Source organism: Varroa jacobsoni, unplaced genomic scaffold (assembly GCF_002532875.2).
Source record: "Varroa jacobsoni isolate VJ856 unplaced genomic scaffold, vjacob_1.0 scaffold_61, whole genome shotgun sequence".
NCBI classification, from domain to species: Eukaryota; Metazoa; Arthropoda; class Arachnida; order Mesostigmata; family Varroidae; genus Varroa; species Varroa jacobsoni.
Genome location: NW_019212963.1, coordinates 125,025 through 145,507, shown reverse-complemented (window position 1 = coordinate 145,507; position 20,483 = coordinate 125,025). Strand labels below are relative to the sequence as shown.

Here is a 20,483-nt window from a genome sequence, read left to right as displayed (position 1 = left end):
CAACAACTGCAAAAGAATAAGTTCAATAATCTCCCACATAAGCAAAAAGATCGTCGCTATGAGAAACAGACTCATCTCAGGATCAGCGCTGACAATGAGCCGGTACTTTTCGACGCAATTTCAACGCAGTAGTCATTTGCAAAACAAATTCAACTGCGATAATTACTGTTAAATTAATTCGTTGTAAGCAAAACTTGTCCGCCAATAATTGGTATCCTAGTGAAAAGAACCATTACCTTTTATGAACAAATACTTCCATAAACTGTTCTTCGCTGCTTTCAGTTGATCAGGAAAGTTTTTAACACATCACAGACTAGAATTTCTGATGGTCTTGAGAGTCTAGTTTCGTGGCAGGCTGGCGTGAACATCTCTAATCTGGCGCTATTCTCTGGTTCAGTCCAAGGAAGTTCGATGCGCGTATTACAAGAACCTTTTCCCGAATCAGTTGGTAACTTCTCAAGACCTCAGGTATCCTTGAGGCGTCATAATTTATTCAGCGGTCTGCTTACAAGACGTGAGAGCTGGACTTCATTTTTACCGTTTGTAGGTAGTCATCTACGAAGAGGATATGTTACCAGTAAGGCATTAGGTTAGTATCACCGTATGGGTAGCACATGGAGGATTATATAATGGACGTCATGTGAAGATATTAAGATTAGCTGAGACTATTAAGCATAATTATAAGATCTGTTTGGAAGTCGTTTATCACGGAATCAAAGGTATTTTTAAAAATGTTTATAATTGCATCACTTGTTGTATAATTATATACCACTGAAAAAACCCTTGATCTTTCTCAAGATATTATATATTACAGACAGAGCCTACGTTCTTCCAGTTCACAATTCATAAAAATTACATTCTAATGGCCTTAGTCATTTAAATTTTCTCTATATAGTAAATTTAAGAAAAATGATTGTGTAAGCAGCATAAACATGCTCATTTTCAAGTACAATGTATAAATAAAGCTCAATGTCGCAAGAAATACAGATGCATGGGTAGCTTCGTAGCTGGTTAGCATCTACGCACTGACCCTTGTGTGATTATATTTCGAAACTTCAGTTTCAACAGACACACATATCCGGTATTATCGTACTAGCAAACAAAGTTATAGTGCAATCTTTAGATGCCTTATAGGTAAAAGACTTTACTTAGGTTTGATTATTCTAAACAAATGTATGCTGTGGTTCTCTTTGGTGTCCTTTTTAGGCTAAAGACATTAAAGCACTTAAAGCAGTTTTTTTGTGTTTTAAAGATATTTGATGTCCTCTCTTGCAAAATCTTTGCGAATCGCCGATGTACATTAGACATTTCATGCGCTTTGTGACCTTGGCATTGCTAATTATATGATTAGCTTTCACGTAAATGAGTTTGATAGCGATGAGGCTGCGTAACCAAGCCGCTTGCACCTTGTTCAAATAATTATTCTTGGTTTATACCTGAACTGGAACAAAATGCTGGGAGCAAAATGCCTTTTCATTGAATTTTGAAGGCCCTGCCCATGGTCCAGAGATCCTTGAAAATATATTACAGACAGCGAACGTATTGGTTGCATTTTAATCAGCACAACTAGGTGACTTGGTCATTTGATTTGATCAAATACAAAATGCATACGCTTATATGGACTTGACTGTTAGTACCTGCGAACCTCAGAGGCAGGAGTTCGTGATATAGCTTGCAGACGCCCGAGAACTCCAGCGGAAATCTATCGACTTTTATCTGATCAACTTTTTTTGTTGTTTTTTGGCCTTTTATTATATCGGTTTTAGGTAAAGTATCGCCGAATGGCACAGCAGCTTCAACTCCGCGAAAGTACGTATTCTGAGTAGACTCACTAGCTCAGGCTCGTAACTGATGATGTTTGAGTGACAACATGTGCTTGCGGGTAACATATGCTTTGTTAACAACATGCGGTAAAATTACAGACATGTACCGTGGGCGCCTGAGATGACATTACGGTTGCATCCTAAGTATCGTGGTTCAGACCCTATCTCGGAAATGATGTGTTGGATTTGGGATAAAAAGCGCCAATCAAAGCTACGTTATGATCATAAGGTAATTAACAGAGTAAATTGACCTTCATATCTATTATGACTACAAACATATGAGTTTGAATGTGTATATAATGTTTAGATAAAATATGCAACTTTCAAATCAACTGAACAGCCAATATTAGCGAAAAGTATATAGGTTACAACAGACTTTCCTGAAATTCTAGTAGTCCTTAAATAACATAATTTTAGCTACATAAATGGGCAAAGCATTTAGCTGTTCGATGGAAATAATTTTTTTTTTGCTGAGAATCAGCAGCCCGGCCGCAAAAATGTTTGTCGTTTTTGGCAATGTGAAACATAGAACCCGGTCCGCTAGACTTGCAAGCACCCACATTACCACGTACATTACTCCGCACGACGGAGTGCTTTCCATTTTTTTGTCATTTTATCTTACTCATTTGATAATAAAGTAAATCATCGACATACCCTTTAGCACAGCCATGTAGCGAAGCTCAGCTTTACCCCTGGAAAATAGTTGCTTTTATCGACGCACTGTCTACGCCGCGCAAAAGCACAGTCGGTAGCCGTTAATTCTAATCAACGAATATGCTGTACCTCGGTGTGACTTGTAACTTCGAGGACTGCCCTCGAAGTTAAGCCGAATGCGCTGGAGAAGCTAAATTGACAATTCCATTTTATCCATTTAGTTATTCTATTACGTCTGTATATATGCGAGAGCACTTTTTCATCTATTAATTTGCAAGTGGTCTATCAGTTAGTGACTATTAAGTTCGAAGCAAATTGCCTAATCTGGTATCAGTGTGTATAATTCAACTGATTTTCGAAACAAATAAAATTTAATGTTATGGAATGAAATGTTACTTGATACTCAGTGGTTTATTCACTGTAGTCACCATACGCATTTTTTTTTTAACATACTCGTTGCATTAATTTATATCGAATATAATTTTTCTACTTTGATATTGTACAGTTGACTAGACGCAACCCCTCATACGCTGCTGAAGAGTTCTGAGTAGAAACAAGATTATAAATAAATATCTTATCTATTATAGAAGTCTAAATATACTTCCTTTCGTTCACAGGTTGCCCTACGAGATCAGTTAGCGCTTTACGTGTTTGAGGAATACAATTTAACAATTATAGGCTCTTCCGCCAGTGGCTACGGTTTCGAGGATTCGGACATAGATATATGCTTACAGGCTAGTACAGACTTACACTTATCGAATACCAAATTACCTATAATTTTTGGCATAGGCGTTAAGTTCATAATATAAACCTGCTTATTATAGTACCGTTGTTACGACTACTTCACATTACTCTTAGTATATAAGGACATACTCTAGGTGGCTTTTATTTTATTTATGGCCGTGCACCTATTTATGTAGAAGTAGCCATTTTCAATGGGAATCTATAGAGTTTATCATTTTTCTTTCAATTTACAGTTCAAGAATAATTTTCTTCCCATTGACTACAACAGAGTGAAAGTGCTTCGTGTGCTCAAACAGAGGCTGGATGGCGAACCTGGAGTGAAGAAGGTCTCGATGATTCCAGCGATTGTACCGATTTTGCAGTTTCAGTACCAGTGCGATAAAAGCCGGTATTAAGATCTCTTCTCGAAATTCCTCTACATGTTTCTGCAGAAACTATACAAATAGTCCCGCAAATAAAGATGTTAATTGGTTAAATTTCTAAAATTTAACCTAGCGCATTGTGTGAACCCTTTTCACCACTAAGATTATCATGCAGGCTGGATAGGTTTAGGTTACTAGCGACACCGTTTTGTCATTGAAACCGCGCTCACAAATTATCACATCGTCCACACAGCTTTGGAAGAACAGTCTGAATCAGAATAATTTAATGAGCTAAAACGTTAGCAGATTTAATTTGGATCAGACTTTACGCATATTTAACTACATCTCGGATAAGATCACTGTAATTACTCATATATATATATATATTCTCTTTGATCAATCTAGTCCAAAGATGCGTGTGGAATTGAATATGGAAAACACAGTTGGCATAATAAACACACAGCTCTTGTACTCGTACTCCAGAATGGATTGTCGAGTTGCTCCATTCATCCTCAGCGTCAAAAGGTATTGAACCAGGATATTCTACGAGATTGTGTAAGCTCCAGCAATACGTACCTAATTGTATAAAAATCATAATAAATCGTATAATAGTCATATGGTGCAACTCGAATAATGAGATCGCATTTCTATTTTAAATCTATTTAGAGTGACCTATCACTCTTTTCGAGCAAAAATATTATTATATTCACCCTTATTTTTGTTCACTTTCGACACAAGAAGTCCGAGATCACTAAGGTTTTTACTAATCGAATAGATGAAAATATTTGAAGAACCAGAAAGTTTTAACCTTTTAGACTACCGTGCAGCGAAACGTAATACAAGGCTATTTAACTTATATTAACCGTTTTCAGATGGGCATCAAACATGCAGATAAAAAGCGCCCAGTTCGGAACCCTAAGTAGCTACTCGTTGACCCTTCTCATGCTGTATTTTCTTCAAATGCAGGGCATAGTTCCTGTTCTACACAACGAGGTACCCGAGTTCTTCGAGGGAAGGTATTACCGACGTATTGATTACTTGACATCATCCAATATAAGGCTGAGAATAGCCTTTTTTTTTGCTTTATTCATGTTTCGATATAATGTTAGTGCCCGTCAATAAGCTCGCTGCCGTAGTATGTTAGAAATACATGCATTCTTTATTTGTTGAATCAGTTCGGTATGAACATGCAGTTTTTTACGCACAGATATATTGTGTCCCAAATCCGCACTATACTCTGGAAATAAGTTGAGTCGTTATTGCTATTCTAACAATTGTCCTAAGTCCTTACCTTGCTCGTAATATATGTTACTTTTATTTAGTCACACATATCGTGATATACATACCAGTTTATGTTGCATTGTGCGAAGGGCTACAACCATATAGCAGTTCTTATTATTAACGAACGACATGACTGTATTCTGTTTGTTTGGGACTTATACAATGGTATAGATAATTGTTCATTTTTTATGAAAGCTGATATCAGTTTTGCTGTGAAGATAAAAGCTGCGTTTTTGCTGATTTAGAAATTTCCTTTTTTTTTTTGTTCAAACGGGCTGGACTTTTTTTGGCAAAAACCGATGGTCCATATCTAAGCAGGTTAGTACTACTAATCTTCGCAATGAAATAGGTCTCGTTTAAAAAATAAATATGACGGAAGGTTAGGGTCAACCACGTAAGAATGGCTAAAGCTGTATATCGTTCATATTCGGTTTTTTCAGAGGCTTTGCTAACAACGCGGCGTTACTTCTACCAATGTGGGAAAGTAAAAATGAACTCACGTTAGGCGAGCTGTTTAAGCAGATGCTCGAATTCTACTCAGATTTTGAGTAAGTGGGTGTGCAGTATATATACATTACATTGGCGTGTTCATGGTTGTATATATATATCTGTAAATATAAGTGTATATTCATACGGGCTTATTTTTTCACCTTAATGCAACTTCATAGTTCTCTCGCATTGATCGAATAAGCCTGCTTGAGAGGTCTAGAGGCATATGCGACAATTTCTTTCAAATAAAAAAATTGTCGCTGTGTTTCTTATGATTTAGTTTTGAAAATTCTTGCGTGTCAGTTCGTAATGGGGCAGTCATTTCAAAGGACGATGCTATTGAAAAAGATCCCGACATCATACAAACAAGCCGGAGCAGAAACACCACAACCTCGTCACGTGATTGGTGGAAGTTTATCTTAGTGCAGGAACCTTTTAATTTCACGAACACGGCAAGGTTAGTAAGACTTGTCCTGTATTTAGTTTTTACATCTTAAAATCCTAAGTTGAGTATAAGTAATTTACTTTGGCCACTTATGAGAATCGTTTTTATCAAAGCATAAGCATTCCTTTCTTGTTGTTGTTAAGGTTATATCTGTAAATACTTTTTTAGTTGTAGTGTTCTCCGGCTCCTTCTTAATAGAACTCAAGGGTAGCTCTGGATAAAATCAACACATACATAAAACTAGTCAGTCAGTTATAGGAATCGTTCTTCTTGGTCTTACTGTATGCGTGTTTTCGTATCTTTTCACAGGTCGGTATATGAAAAGCGTAAATTTCAAGAAATTAAGAGTGTTTTTCAACGAAGCCTTCAAGTTATCGATCGGCCTGGTGGACCAAAAGTCCTTCTTTTCTAGAAAACGCATCACGTCTGTCCGACATTATGTTCAAGATTAAAGGGTAATCTAGATCAGTACAAAGTATCACAGACACGTTGCGGCGCCCACGTTGTTTGGGCTAAATGAACTTGAAAATTCAATTTGGGCTATTACGGGTTGTAACCTCTAAGTAATTTTAAGTTTATAGGCAGCCGTGCCCCTAGTTGTCGTAATGTGACCCTTGCTCCTATTGGCAAACAGGGAGCCGGAACAGTATACGCCTGGGTTGCGTCACAGTGCCAGATGTATCATTCATTAATTTGACTTTTTTTCCAAATGTATATAGGTTACATGTATATAAAAAGTACTTGATATCATATCTGGTACCCTTGTTACTTAATAGTGAAATAAGGAGTAGAACGAACTATATAAGAAAATTTATCAGTTGTGAATCCACAGAAAAATGCTGCTAGATTTTTAGGAATAATAAAAAAAGCCTAGGTCGTTTTATTGGTACCAAAAATAATTTAATGATTACACATTATATATCTATATATATATATATATAACTACTGTCTGCTGTATGTCACGTCGTAATATCACGATGTAATATCGTTTTAGGTTATGCCTTGAGCCTTTTCCAATAATTTAGTTTAGAGAATAATGTTGTGATAAGCCTCGATGTCATTAGTTTACTATTTGTGTAGCTCTAATTTCCTTTTGTATAGAAATTGTGTAGCACGTATCGTTGGCGGGACTTCAGGCAGTAACCTCTGGTCTCGTTTAACAGTAGGCTTTTTATGTAGTTGTGCCACTCTAATAACAAGAACGTGTATTTTCAGCGCGGTTAACTCCACAAATAGATCACACATAGTAAGGTAAACAATGGGTGTGCAATTTATATATTCAAAAATTCTAATGTGAGAACACTTTTAGTTTTTAAAAAGCGACATAAAAATCGACATATCATTCGACCCCATTTTGAGGGTTACCGAGTCACGCGAACGGGAAGCGAGAGAGTGGTACAAGTACCACGACAAATATTTATATCATCTGTCCGTTGGGTCCTATCTGATTGAGAGGAAGCTTCTTTTCATCGCGAATGTTCAAAAAGCTTTTTAGTGCGCCGTATTTCTTCATAAGTCGCAATCGGACCTGTCGTTGATTCTTAAGGTTGTCCGTCTTCTTCAAATGGACCTCCCAGCCGGGAAGCCGCGTATAGAAAGGCTCTGCTTTTTTTCTTGCATAGATCATTCTGCCCTCGCTAACAATCATATTGATGTCCAATTCTTCGTAAGGATCAATTTCGTCTTCCTTCCTCACGGGACCAGTTTTTGGACTCGCAACAATTCGTGGAAAGTAGAGCTGCTCTGGGCGAAACTCGACAACGTGCAATCTCTTTTCATCGGCGAAATCCTGCAGAACGAACACCGAACACTAATTTATCAACTAATATACATATATAAACAACATATATATAGTTTAGAATAATTTACTACTGTAAGCGTTCTATGAAAACATAGAAAATGTTTTTTTACGAATTTCGAGCGACTATACTGATTTGCGTTGATTATATGGATAAAACAAGCATATTTATGACGTTTATTGAACGTATTATACACATACATTAGTGCTTCGTACTTCGACAGAATCTCGACATTGAATGTGGTCAGCAATAGGTGCAGGTGCCCTGGTGCCTGGTGGTCTATATACAGCAATAGGTGACATCTGCACCTACTGCTATATATAAACTATATACCTATTGCCAAAAAAGTGAATTTATAGTCGTTTATCTGATTTGTTCTTGTACTTGCCTGATGAGTTTTTTGTTTTTGCAAACCAATAAGAAAGGCACGAGTGAGGGACAGAAGGTTCGTATTTCGTGTGTCAACTTTTGCATACAGATTCTGAAAGGTAGAACATCAGCGATTGCCATTGCAGAGGTTATTGATCATCCTGTTAAAGATGGTCCCTTAACATTCCGGCAGAATGAGACTGCGCTGCCAAGTGACGCGCAGTACAATGAATGATCTCGTGAATTCTTAATTCACTCTCTTTCAGAACAGAACAGAGTAAATCAATAAGTCGACAAGTATGTATCTTGTAAAAGAAGATCACTACTTTTTACAGAACTGTGTCCGGTTATCTTACTTTTCAATCGCGTTTATGTAGATATTACTGTATGCTACAAAAAGGACGTGGTTGAATACCTTGATGCCTATTAACTTGCAAAGCGACATGATAGCCCGATGACATTTGAGTCCATAGCCCCGTTCCTTCTGCTTGACTACAATCTGTAATTTAAAAATAATGGCGTACTAATCGTTAGTCGGTGTGAAACCGGCAAATATAATTTGTGAAATAAAGCTGTTATTGGCTATCCTGGTTGAGTGTTCTGAGACTGGCAAAGCACATGTTTTATTGATGATCAACTTTTTCTATCACCTGAATGTATCTGAGCTTATTCTACCATCGATAAGTCTAGCCACAGCCTTATGTATTGTACTTGGTCAGATGCAAAGTCAAATCAGCAGTGGCTAAAGATGTGCCTGAAAAGGTTACAAACTTTCGTATAAGAATTGAGCAAATCAAATGCCTACAAACTCTTGCTTAGTAAAGGTACCCTTCTTAAAATTTTATTACAATTAATACATTATGGGCGACGCATGTAGCTTACCCTTGTGCAGCCATACTCGCTGAAAAAGTCATGCAGAACCGTATGCTCCTCAAACATGGGATAGTGACACAATCGAAGTAAAGCCCTATTTTTTGCCTTACGTAAGGCAGTCTTGCCATCAGGCCCTCTACCAGTAGCGAAGCCGAGAAGGCCCTTCCCGTTTCCTACAGCCACTACAGCTTTGTGTCGTCGCACACGGCCCAAATGGCTCTAAAATGGATAAAATACAATATCTCGTACACTTGTCTAATCACATGTGTATATATATATATATATATAGCGGCTGGTGATATATACATCTGGATATCTGCTATTCATGATATTAGTTAGTTGTGGTTTTCTACCTGTCGATGGGATTATCCTGGAATTCTGTTTAGGACGATCGAATGATTATAATACATCAGAGGCCACGCAGGCAATTTAGTGATACTTACCGTCATATTCGAGACCAACCTAAGATCTAAGACTACACTGTCAAAATCTTTAATATCGATGTCCTCAGGGGTATCAGGTGGTCCCAAAGAACGGCCTGGCGCCCGTGTTCCCGACCAGCCTCTCTCCAAAGGGGTCAGCCTTATACGTCGAAAATTGATCTGCTGCTTATCTCGCAACTCAATTAACCGTTTTTCTCGCTCTGGGTCAGGGGGCAATTGTTGTCGTTCAACTACTTCTCTTCCTCGAAAAATCGGTGCGTTCAAACCTGGCCACAGCATATTAATGCGACCGCTGCCAATTTTCTACAGAAAATAAAATGAGTTTAAATAAATTATTTGACCTAGGCTAAATTAGAACCTCGGATCAATTGTTGGAAGAACAAAAATATCCTTGAAAAAAGATTACATTTTAGCAAACCAATAAATATTAAAATATTGTCCACCAAAGAAAAAATACTAGTTTCAGACCACATTCGTTTTCCTTTTGTTTATCGTTAATATTTTTTGTTTTTCAGAGTAAATTTGGCCGCTTCCCAATGTGTTTTTTTAATGATGAGTTTATGTTTACGGTCATGTAATCTCGTGACTTTTATGCTTTTTAATGCGGTTTATATTTTATGAAATATCGAAAAAACTGTCGCATTTTGAAAAACAGTGCGTACACTTTAAAACCCGTGCTCAATAGGATATTCAATGTGGGTACAAAACGATGACAAACTTGGAAAGCGAAAAAAAACAACTTGCCCGCTTTATATAACACTAAGCGGTTAGAATTGCCAACTATAAACCGCAATAATTGGTGAATAGACCTTAGATTTATGTACTGTAATGTAATGTAATAATTCTAGTAAGTGTTGTTAAATTAAATCGATGTAATATACATCAAGTATTTTTTTTTTAATAACAGGCTGATTATTGAAAAGTCACCGGCGTATTCGGGATTGCCTTGGAAATATGAAAGAATAGGTAATCCTTCCGCCTGATTTACTGTTGGCCATAAATTGTAAATGTAATACATCTTCTACGTTACGACAAGATAAAAGACCTTTTTTGTGATCTGAACTCGTAAATAATTCGGTCCTTAATTTGTTATCAGCTAACTTCCCTACAACACAAACATATTGATAGTATCATTTGTCGAATTAAAAGCCGGTTGATTCGGGCCTCCTTTGAACAGCATGCAGAACCAAAAAAAAATCTCTTATGGAACGAATAGTACTCGTTGAGATCTTACTTGGGGTACCGAAAAGAATACAAAAATGCGCTAACAATAGTTGTTGTTAAATTATGTTAACTTCTGTACCTGTCCTCGATTTAGATCTTTTGACGCCTTTTTACTATGTCCGGATGCGCGGCCGCGCTTGCGACCGGCATTACTGACAGAAGTGACTGATTTCCAAAGATCTTCGGCACCAAGTCGGACCAAGAAAGTTGCTGGGCGGATAGTCTGAATCTGCGCACTGGTCGCCGGAACTGCGGTGCTCGATACTGAGCCGATTGATAGTTTGGCCACACGGCCTAGAATTGAACCTATCGTTAGCATTACGACCTGTCGTACGACGCCTCTCGTGAGTGCTCCACACACTCCTTTGCCCTTAGATACGAAGGCGTCCTAAACCGCGCGGAAGTAATCACCCTTGTTGAGCGTTTCTGTACACTTGTGCAATCAGTACCATGTTTGTTTGGTGTCTGTTCCTCACTAAAAAATCGCTCCCTACACAACGAATAAATTGTCAGTGTATCCCTCATCATAACAAAACGTTGCAGTAGTTCGAACAGCGATTAGGCGTTACTGCTAAGCTGTCGCTTTTCGCTCAGCTGAAACTTCTAATAGAAAATTGAGACTTTTTCCTGTCTGCTATTGTATTAACAGTAGCGCCTCTTTTGTGCAATAGATGTTTTTTCAAATTGAGCTACGATTAGGTAACGTAACTGCTTTTGTATGGCAACAGTTAGCTGTCGAAATCCTTGCAGTTGGGAGTCAACGTCTTTTGCTGTTCAGATCAGAAAAAACAACTAAGTCGAAAGTCTTACCGCATATCGTAGCATCGGCAATTACTAAATTGTTTCCTAATATCGATAACGGTTACTTAGGTCGAAGCAAATAAATGCAAGTTATATTGTGTTAATCTTCTATCCGCGTATGAAAATGGCCATTGTTTGCTTTACCTTCGTTATAGGGATAAAAAATAGTTGTGGATTTTCTTAAGAAATCTTTTTAACTAAACACATTTTCTTGCACATTAATGACTTGTGAGTTACAATAGAATATTACGCTCGCTACGTATTTTTTCCAATACATAACATATATACTGAGCGAGCAGTTGCTAATTTCCGTGTGTTCATCTTCACTGGCCCCATTGTTTCAAGCACCACCTTAGCGAATTGTTTTTGGAACGCCCGCCGCAATCTGCCTAAGGTGGCTGTTCGGAATAATCCCGCGACGCCGTTGACTAACAGACCAGCCATTAAGAGTCGTGGAAGAAGGGAGAAAAGGAGAGATGAAATAAACATTGCTTTGGCCAACTTGGCGGAAGCCTATGTCATGGTCTGCTTTGCTATTGTCCTCATTATTGGAGTGTTGGACAGCATATCTCCCTATCGTAAGTGTGTTAACGATTACCGGAAAACATTCACTTCTATTCTTGCATCGAGAAGTGACATTTGACTACAAAAGTTTTAGCCCACACCAGTTTGTCTAATACCCATTTTGTACACTGGGAAATGCACACCTTGTATTGGATGTCCACAAACAAATAACCGCTAGCCACCTCTAGGCAACGTTAAATCATAGTACTTGACGTGCGAAGCCAGTTTTTTTTTTGCTAATGAGAACGGCGGAATCGAAAGTTGTACTTACCGACAAAGTGAATTGTTGATCCTAAAGTTTGGCTCCGTCCTACGGCACAAGAGACGCGCCGTCGTTTGTAATTCTGTCCCATTGTTGCGTCATCAAATACGCTCAGTGTGCAATAGGCATTCGAGCATTATTATATAATGCCGTAGACGTTACCGTGTATACGGCTAAGAACCAACAGCGTACAGCTGATCGACAGGAACTAGATCGTGTGACACGGCTAAATGTTATCATCCTTACCGTCAATACAAAGACTGGTTGGTTCGTATCTTAAATCGAATAAATATATAGTGATGGACACACTTTAATGAATTACAACTACTCCATCTTGTCTTCCACTGTCGTTTGCATCCAGCTGATGTAAAACTCTGTTTTTGCTTTGACGTTAGTTGGAACTGTATACTCAGTGGGCTCAGATCAGTTTAGCTGTATAACATCTCGCTGATAACTGTCCAACGAATCGTCAAATTGCAGACAGAATCATTGGCTAAATAAGTCGTCCAGTATACGTTACACTGTGGCGCCCCTCCGGTTACAGCGGATGCCATCTGGGCCTGACGCTGCCAGCTGTTCCATGTTGTGCAGAGGACCTCTTTAGAAAATGATTCTTGTGGTCAATTATGTGGTTAATGCAATTTTCGTATTTTTCGTATTTGTATCATGATTGTTAGGAAGTGAAAATGCTACCTAGACAAGTTGTTGTTCCTAGTCAATGCCACAGTTGCTTGGCAGATAGTGTGCCCCCAGGTGCATTTCTTCAAGCTATTATGCTGAGTCTGACTGGTGGACATACTGTACTCGTGTACAGAATCTAGCATCAGTTTGTTAGCTGTATGACAAATGATAGAACGAATATACTACATCCAATGGCTTATGTATTATTGAGGATGATTTGCGCTAGCTTCGGCAACTGACCACGAGAATTAATTTCAATAGTTATACCGCCAGTATAACAAGTGCTCGATATAGACCGGTAGCAATATATCGTATTGCTTATGCCAAAACCATGTATTGGGAACACCTAGGCAAGAGAAAAAGAGTTTTTTTTTTTTTTTTTTTGGTGTGTAGCTATGGAATACGTGCGTGCATATGGTTGGCTGTTCAGTACATTCAATTTCAACATCGTAATTTTAGTGGCTGTTACTCATATAATTTTATGGAACTTGAAAAAGTATTCTGCGTACTATTTAAGTTATAAGCTATAACGTTTAGTTAATAAGCATTTGTCAAAAGCGGAATCATATTGCAAATAATAAATTGTTGCCTATTAATGCTCATTTTTCAAAATTAACGGCTTGCTTTATATTATACTTGGCTAATAGCGAAAATAGTTACAATTTGCTTGAAACGAATCTACTGGCCTGCGGCAAAGACTCGTATTAATGACCTTTATGCTGTTTGTGGGTTTCAAATTATGTAAAAGAACATAAATTTTTCGAGAGAATGTAACGTATTAGCTAGTCACTATTCTTCGAGTTTTTCGTACATTTATACAAAGAATAATCAATAGAGGCCCTTTCCCTGTATCAGCCGTATATTCACTGTGCACTATAGCATAAATACGCTTTTCCGTGGTGACGTGGTGGTAGCACTTGAGCCAAACACCGCCTTAAACGACCAGCTGTTTCCAGCACAAAGTCTGTCTGTGCCGAATTTCGAATCTGGACTACCCCATCCGGTATCGCAGCGTCCAAATATCGAAACGCCCAAACATACTTGTATGACTCCTTCGCATGCTAATGAATGAATGAAATGAATAGTCATTTTCGTCGTTTCCAAATTTCGAAACATCTCTGACTGATCGTTATTGTTCCACCTTTACAGTACCCGTCTAAATGATTCTTGCGATTACGTGAAAGAAACCGAACTGTTGGCGTACATTTAAGCGAAGTCAGAAGACCGGAACATCAACTTATTGCCAGGTGTTTGTCGAAAGGCTAGCGACAGAAATTTTGCACGAATTACCAACAACAGGTCCTGAACAGGATGTCTGCGATCCTTGAGGAGACAAAAGGATCAGCGGCATCTGTCGACTTTTTCCAATCTTTATTGGCTGAAAATGAACCCCCACCGCTCGAGGGTTTGCTGGATAAGGTAAGGTAGTCTAAAATACGTAGAATAATAACCTATAGATATTAAATGTTAACCGGCTCATTATACTTTCTACGTCAACCTAAGTACACAATGCTTTGCAGACTGCTCTTGTTGCCCCCAGCGAAAACCAGTACAATGCGCTTTGCAAGGACCTACAGAAAAGGCTCAAGCGAGGTCATGGAGAAACCATTTATGAGGTTGGTGGACATAAACGTCTTTAATCAACATGTTAGTGTGTGGAGGGTTTAGGTTATACGTGTTCTAAAGGGGCTGAAAAATTCATCTCAGAATTAATGATCGTGCGTTCGGCTTGCTTTGATATATTACTATCGATCTAGTTTACTATCATCGCGTATTGTATCTATAACATAGGAGAATCATTTTGAAATGCATTTATTATGGCATGGATGCATTACGTCAATCAGAACGATAATTCTTTTTGTTCAAGCGATTGTCTCTTTCTGGCCACATTTTACGACAGGTTGGGAAGGGAGCCGCCGAAGGTGGACTTACACCCGAGGAACTGGATGCGTCAGTAGCGACTCTTCGTTCAATGGCCGACACTCAGGAGTGTGATTGCGTTCAGCTTAGAAGCAAAAAAGAAGCCGCTGGACAGGTAACGATGAAAAATAAATCCGTTGTGATAACAGCTTGCTGAATCATCTTCTTGAGCTTTGCAGAAGTTGATCGCTTGAAGTGAAGACTGGGACGTTGTACTTGAGAAACTTAAAAAAAAAACGTTCAAATTTACTAATTTCAATTTTATGACAGAACGAGAACTATGTATAATTTATAACAGTAATTTTGATTAGCAATATGTGTGTATATGTGGCACTCGTCGTCAGCGAAATTAGAAATTAGGTTCAATTAATTGGGTTTTTTTCCGATTTTAAATTACAAGAGTCGCAGAAATTGCGTGTTACACTGCACTGAGCAAGAAGATAATTGTATATAGTATGTTACTTACGAATACTACCCTATGCATTTTTGTCGGACCACCCTTATATATTCCTTGCCGTGATACATAATCTATATATAAATGTATGTGGATAGAAATTTAGAATATAGTAATTTTAATACACACATAATTTTTGGAGTAAGTTAGACTAAAATATTTCTTTGCGTCCTGTAGATTCCATATGTCTGGAAGTACAAAAATATAAAGGTAAAACGGGTTTTCGATGCATAATTTAAGGGTATATTCAAGTAATTCTGTGTACAAGATGAGAGTTTTAATTTAATACAAAAAACAGGCAACTTTAATTGTTTGTTATAAAAAAAAAGTTCTAATTGCCCGTTGTAATACAATGTAGTTTTCATTTATAGGTTGCAGAATTCCTAGTCCGGCGCCGCCCTCAAAATGACGACTTTCAGGAAGTCAGGTGAGTTAAAACTTATTACCTGTTTATTCTTCAAATTTGAACTTGTTTTATACCAGTGAGCAGCAAACAACTTAAGAAGGCGAATCTTTATAGTGGATTAGTGAAAATTTATTCCATTGAACGATAATAATATTAGGCTGATTTTTCTTGTTGGTGCTGATCTAGAACTAGATACTTATTATCAGACGTTACATTTGCAGAAATGACTTCTTTTGCAAATAGGTTGTTGAGAACAGTCTTGCTCTCCGTATATCAGGTTGATGTGTGGCAGATTTTCCTAGCAATTGTTTAAACAATCATCAGTTTCTTCACTGTTTCAGAGTTGCCGTCGTGGGAAACGTTGACGCCGGCAAGAGCACACTACTTGGAGTACTTACGCACGGCGAACTTGACAACGGTCGAGGATTTGCAAGACAGAAATTGTTCCGGCATAAAGCGAGTATTTGCCAAATTTGTTAGACTGAATATCGAAAAATTGTAGAGCTAATCCGAATATAGTATAAAGCTAATTTAAACCGTTAATCATTAAAGACCTAATTAACGACGAGTAATTGTTTTTCTTTTTGTTAGTTGGGGTATTCTTAACTAATATAAAATAGCATAAACAGTTGTCATCGATATCATTTTATATTCACTAAGAATATAAAATAAATCGCCGTTTTGCATGCTTTCGTGGTCCTGATGTTTTAGCACGAAATGGAGTCTGGTCGAACGTCATCGGTCGGTAACGATATTCTCGGATTCGACTCACTCGGGAATATTGTCAATAAACCCGATGCTCATGCTGGCCAACTCGACTGGATGAAAATCTGCGAGGAATCGTCAAAGGTCTCGACAGAGATTATTATTATATTAATTTCGCGGAAATTTATTACAATTTAAAGAAACCAAAACATATATGTTTCAATTTTCGGCGTATATAGCAATGCGCCTATCTGTGCGTAGTGTCATAGCCAATATGACAATATCTTGTCGTAGCTTACCATAGGGCAAATAGAAAACGGATTCACAATTGCTTACATAATTCTGCACGAATACATCCACTTCCCTACAAATCTTATGTTTTTTCATTATATGTTTCACTATGCATGCGACAAGAGCAGGTGGTCACATTTATCGATCTTGCGGGACACGAGCGGTACCTGAAAACCACTATCTTCGGAATGACTGGCCATGCACCAGACTTCACTATGCTCATGGTAGGCACTCGGTTTTCATCCACAAATAACTCACGATATAATTTCCATTGCCTATATATTAGTAAGATTTTCGCAAAAAATATGCTTAGTAAACCGTGTTTTTAATGTATTGTTGGCAATGATGTTTCGGAAATGTGACATGTGATTTGAATTAAATTGCCTATGCCAAGGTCAATGGCATACATTGGTCCATAGTAGCTTACTGAGGAGAGTTCCACTGAAATGATCTTTATTCGAGCGTATTACATTAATGGTTAAAATGTAATCAATACTTATTATTGCATTAGCTTCCCAAAAACTATATCGCCAATATCAGAACCTACGAACCTTTTCTCAGGTGGGCGCCAACGCAGGTATCGTTGGAATGACAAAAGAGCACCTTGGACTAGCCCTGGCTCTAAACGTTCCTGTTTTCGTTGTAGTCACTAAAGTACGTAACTAATACTTGTTTTCAAATGATGATCCATCCTAATTATTAGTCTTGATATTTAATGCAAATACTATATACCAAACTCATAATAGTTTCAAAAATACCATACATCGTCTGGACTCAAGAGGTCATAAAAAACTGATCTAATTTAGATCTCTTAGGATCTGTCTATACACAGATTTATTTTTCATATTTCGTAAATTAGCCCTCATTGCTTCCAGATTGACATGTGTCCTGCAAACGTGTTGCAAGATACAATGCGGCTGCTGGTAAAGATTCTCAAGTCGCCTGGATGCCGTAAGATTCCCGTCGTTGTACACTCTCCTGATGACGTCGTCGTTTGTGCAACAAATTTTGTCTCTGAACGTCTTTGCCCCATTTTTAAGGTACTCTATACAGAAATCAGCAAGCATTTTGAATTGATAAAAACTATAGGGAAACTGTGCTCATTTTTTTCCAAAAAATTTTTTTAACGAGTGACCATTGATAAATTGGTAATAAAAAGCTATATTTTCTCGCCATTTCAAAACATCCGTTTTGGGTGGGTTGAAATTATTAGGTATCTAACGTGACCGGTGAAAATCTGCCACTACTGAAAACGTTCATGAATCTGTTAACGACACGGATGCCTGGTCATCTCGACGACGAACCTTGCGAATTTCAGATTGACGACACATACAGGTAACTGCTTATGTGGGCACAGAACAAATAGTTGCACTGTTAACCAATGTAAGCATAGAGCTTGTTCGCTCCCTTCAATAAACTGCACCTAAAAGCGGAATTGGAAGGCAATTATTTGCTATCGATGTAATGAAGCATTCGAAATTCTTCATTTACTCATATCATGTAATATTGTAGATACGGATAATGTAGTGGTAAAAAGATCTAAGATTTGAAGCTTCTTGACCCAGCCACTGCGGAAGTCCGCTCCCAAAATACAACGCATTGGTTCAATTCGTCTATATCGAATGTATTATCCATAGATTCATCCTGACAAATTTCCATGTGTGCTTGGCAGTGTTCCGGGGGTAGGCACTGTTGTTAGCGGTACGACACTGAAAGGGGTAGTGCGATTGAATGAGACACTTTTGCTTGGCCCCGACCTACTCGGTCACTTTAACCCAGTTCAGATTAAGTCGATTCACCGCAAACGGATGCCTGTGCAACAGGTAAGTGGCCTGGTGCATAGCCCTGCAGCAGCAATAACATCTGTATTGCAATAAGCTATCCCCTGTATTCGGCAGCGCAGTTCCTCGGGGCGCAACACGACTCCGTTGGGCTTGATCATAAGCCTAGCAGAGATTTTGAAAATATAGGTATTACCATTTTCTAAACAATGTAACAAATGCCCTTTGTTTACGAGGTGTATTGTCATGACGTATACCTTTACCCTAATGCCTCGTCTGATGTGGCACTTTTCTATGCGTGACGTGTGATATAGGTTCACGCTGGCCAAACAGCGTCGTTCGCCTTAAAGAAGCAGGTTCGCCGTTCTGATATCCGAAAGGGAATGGTGTTACTCTCCCAGAGTATAGTTGATCCTCAGTCGTGTTGGGAGTTCGAGGGAGAGATTCTTGTTCTGCATCATCCCACAACGATATCGCCCAGATATCAGGTAATTCAGTGTAGGGCGGATTGACTAGTATATTGACATTTAGAGCTGCCCTTTAAAAATTATTTCGTGGTAGGATTTTTCTACACTTTATATTATTCGGGGTCACTATTACAGGCGATGGTTCATTGTGGAAGCATTCGACAAACGGCCACCATCGTCCAAATGTCTACTGAATGCCTACGAACAGGAGACAAAGCGCTTGTACATTTCCGGTTTATTAAAAATCCAGAGTACGTTCGTCCCGGCATGCGAATGGTGTTTCGCGAGGGTCGAACGAAGGCCGTCGGTAATGTGCTTCGCGTGTTGATTAGCCCAGGGGGTCCAGGCACCGCTGGCAACAAGAAGCCTCATCACCATCCAGCGAAAACGCAACGAGGCCATCATCGGGGCCAGTCAAGATCAGGCGGCCACGACACAGCGGCGGCGCAAGATCAAAGCACCCGTCAACAACAGCAACAACAACCACAAAGCATTAACAACATCAGTACTGATTCAAAGATGACAGGCACGCTTCTAGAGACCTCTTAGGAGCCGCCATCTAAAGCAAAAGAGGGACGAGGCGTCAGTGGAGGAAGCAGAAGGCAAGGGCGTACAGAGAACGAAGGTGTGTGAAAGACAGAGGCAAAGAAGAACCGAACGAAAAGAAGACTATATATATAAACTGCCTGTCGCGCCTATTGCAATTATCAAACAAAAAGTTGTTGAAGTTGCTCACCGACGGGCAACGTTTTATGTTCTTGTCAAATGTAGGGTTCACACTACTTTTTTCGTACACATATATATACATATATATAAAGAAAAAGAGTTTTCGTTGTTGGCGGTCGGTGAACAACTTGAACGGCTTTTTGTTTAATAGTTGCAGTAACCACGATGGCATCTCGTAGTTAATATATGGTTGCGTAATATAATCTCAGCAAAAAACAGACCGTACATAGACATCTAAAGGGTAATATTTACAGAGTTAGAGAGAATTATACACACACGTACGTGTACTTAGAGCTTCACCCTGATGAGGGTAACAATCCCCTGCAGCGGATGAAAATATGTAAGTAAGTTTTCATGGTTGTCAACAGCCATATTGTTACATACTATACTGTATTCATAACCGATTAGGACGAATAGAGTACAGATACGATAAACATTTGTAATATTTATATAGTTTTATGTCAAAAAAGAGATAGTCAGTTATACACTGTACAGGTAGGAGACATCGGAGAACTGTAAAAGAAGAGGTAAAAAAGCTGCTGATGAATGCAGTGGTTGAATGAGGAATACATTTAATAAGAAACTTATATCCACACAAGAGCTTACACTGTAAAAAGTATTCCGGTTATTTGTGGAACTACGAGTTCAATAACATATAGATTATACATATATACATTTAAAAATACAGAAAGTAAAGATTCCTAAATATTTGCTGTTAACTTTCATTATCACTCTTAACTTTATATTCCCTTTAACTGATTTCTTCTCCGTAATCAAAACATTGCTATAATAAAAATTTTTTACAATGTTCTCATAAATTTTATTGCCTGCTTTTGTTCCTCTTCAGTTACGTATAGTCCGATAATTGTGTCAGAAGCGCAGTGATCGCGTAATGAATAAACAGTACTTCTATTTTTAT

At 38.3% G+C, this 20,483-nt stretch overlaps 3 protein-coding genes across 6 annotated transcripts in view; 2 read left to right on the top strand and 1 right to left on the bottom strand.

The window, feature by feature from the left end:
* LOC111261250 (poly(A) RNA polymerase GLD2) overlaps nt 1-6,550 on the top strand; it is an 8,187-nt gene extending 1,637 nt beyond the window's left edge. Inside the window, exons 4-14 of the mRNA XM_022834601.2 lie at nt 1-102; nt 283-514; nt 1,767-1,809; nt 1,923-2,052; nt 3,095-3,211; nt 3,455-3,609; nt 3,989-4,108; nt 4,456-4,599; nt 5,305-5,412; nt 5,634-5,810; nt 6,108-6,550. Of these exons, the coding sequence (XP_022690336.1) occupies nt 1-102; nt 283-514; nt 1,767-1,809; nt 1,923-2,052; nt 3,095-3,211; nt 3,455-3,609; nt 3,989-4,108; nt 4,456-4,599; nt 5,305-5,412; nt 5,634-5,810; nt 6,108-6,210 (1,431 nt within the window). The 3' untranslated portion in view covers nt 6,211-6,550. The remainder of the gene's footprint in view (nt 103-282; nt 515-1,766; nt 1,810-1,922; nt 2,053-3,094; nt 3,212-3,454; nt 3,610-3,988; nt 4,109-4,455; nt 4,600-5,304; nt 5,413-5,633; nt 5,811-6,107) is intronic.
* Nucleotides 6,551-7,045: 495 nt separating this feature from the next.
* Nucleotides 7,046-12,238, bottom strand: mRpS5 (mitochondrial ribosomal protein S5). 2 transcript variants are annotated; one of them, XM_022834628.2, is made up of 6 exons: nt 12,143-12,238; nt 9,283-9,585; nt 8,849-9,058; nt 8,382-8,465; nt 7,986-8,078; nt 7,046-7,587 (listed from the first exon to the last, which is right to left on the bottom strand). In XM_022834628.2, the coding sequence occupies exons 2-6, from the start codon at nt 9,559-9,561 to the stop codon at nt 7,216-7,218; spliced, it is 1,038 nt and encodes a 345-aa protein (XP_022690363.1). In that variant the 5' UTR covers nt 9,562-9,585; nt 12,143-12,238; the 3' UTR covers nt 7,046-7,215. The 2 variants fall into 2 exon arrangements, with proteins under 2 accessions (XP_022690363.1, XP_022690358.1); XM_022834623.2 differs by lacking the exon at nt 12,143-12,238 and adding an exon at nt 10,586-10,996.
* Nucleotides 11,785-20,382, top strand: LOC111261232 (GTP-binding protein 1). Of its 3 annotated transcripts, none has more exons than XM_022834562.2 (14): nt 11,785-11,885; nt 13,964-14,233; nt 14,335-14,430; nt 14,715-14,849; nt 15,560-15,615; nt 15,936-16,050; nt 16,306-16,443; nt 16,719-16,814; nt 17,152-17,244; nt 17,466-17,630; nt 17,804-17,925; nt 18,263-18,413; nt 18,686-18,859; nt 18,974-20,382. In XM_022834562.2, the coding sequence occupies exons 2-14, from the start codon at nt 14,126-14,128 to the stop codon at nt 19,385-19,387; spliced, it is 1,863 nt and encodes a 620-aa protein (XP_022690297.1). In that variant the 5' UTR covers nt 11,785-11,885; nt 13,964-14,125; the 3' UTR covers nt 19,388-20,382. The 3 variants fall into 3 exon arrangements, with proteins under 3 accessions (XP_022690297.1, XP_022690304.1, XP_022690314.1); XM_022834569.2 differs by lacking the exon at nt 11,785-11,885 and adding an exon at nt 12,290-12,400; XM_022834579.2 differs by lacking the exon at nt 11,785-11,885 and adding an exon at nt 12,744-12,764.
* The last annotated feature ends 101 nt before the right edge of the window (nt 20,383-20,483 follow it).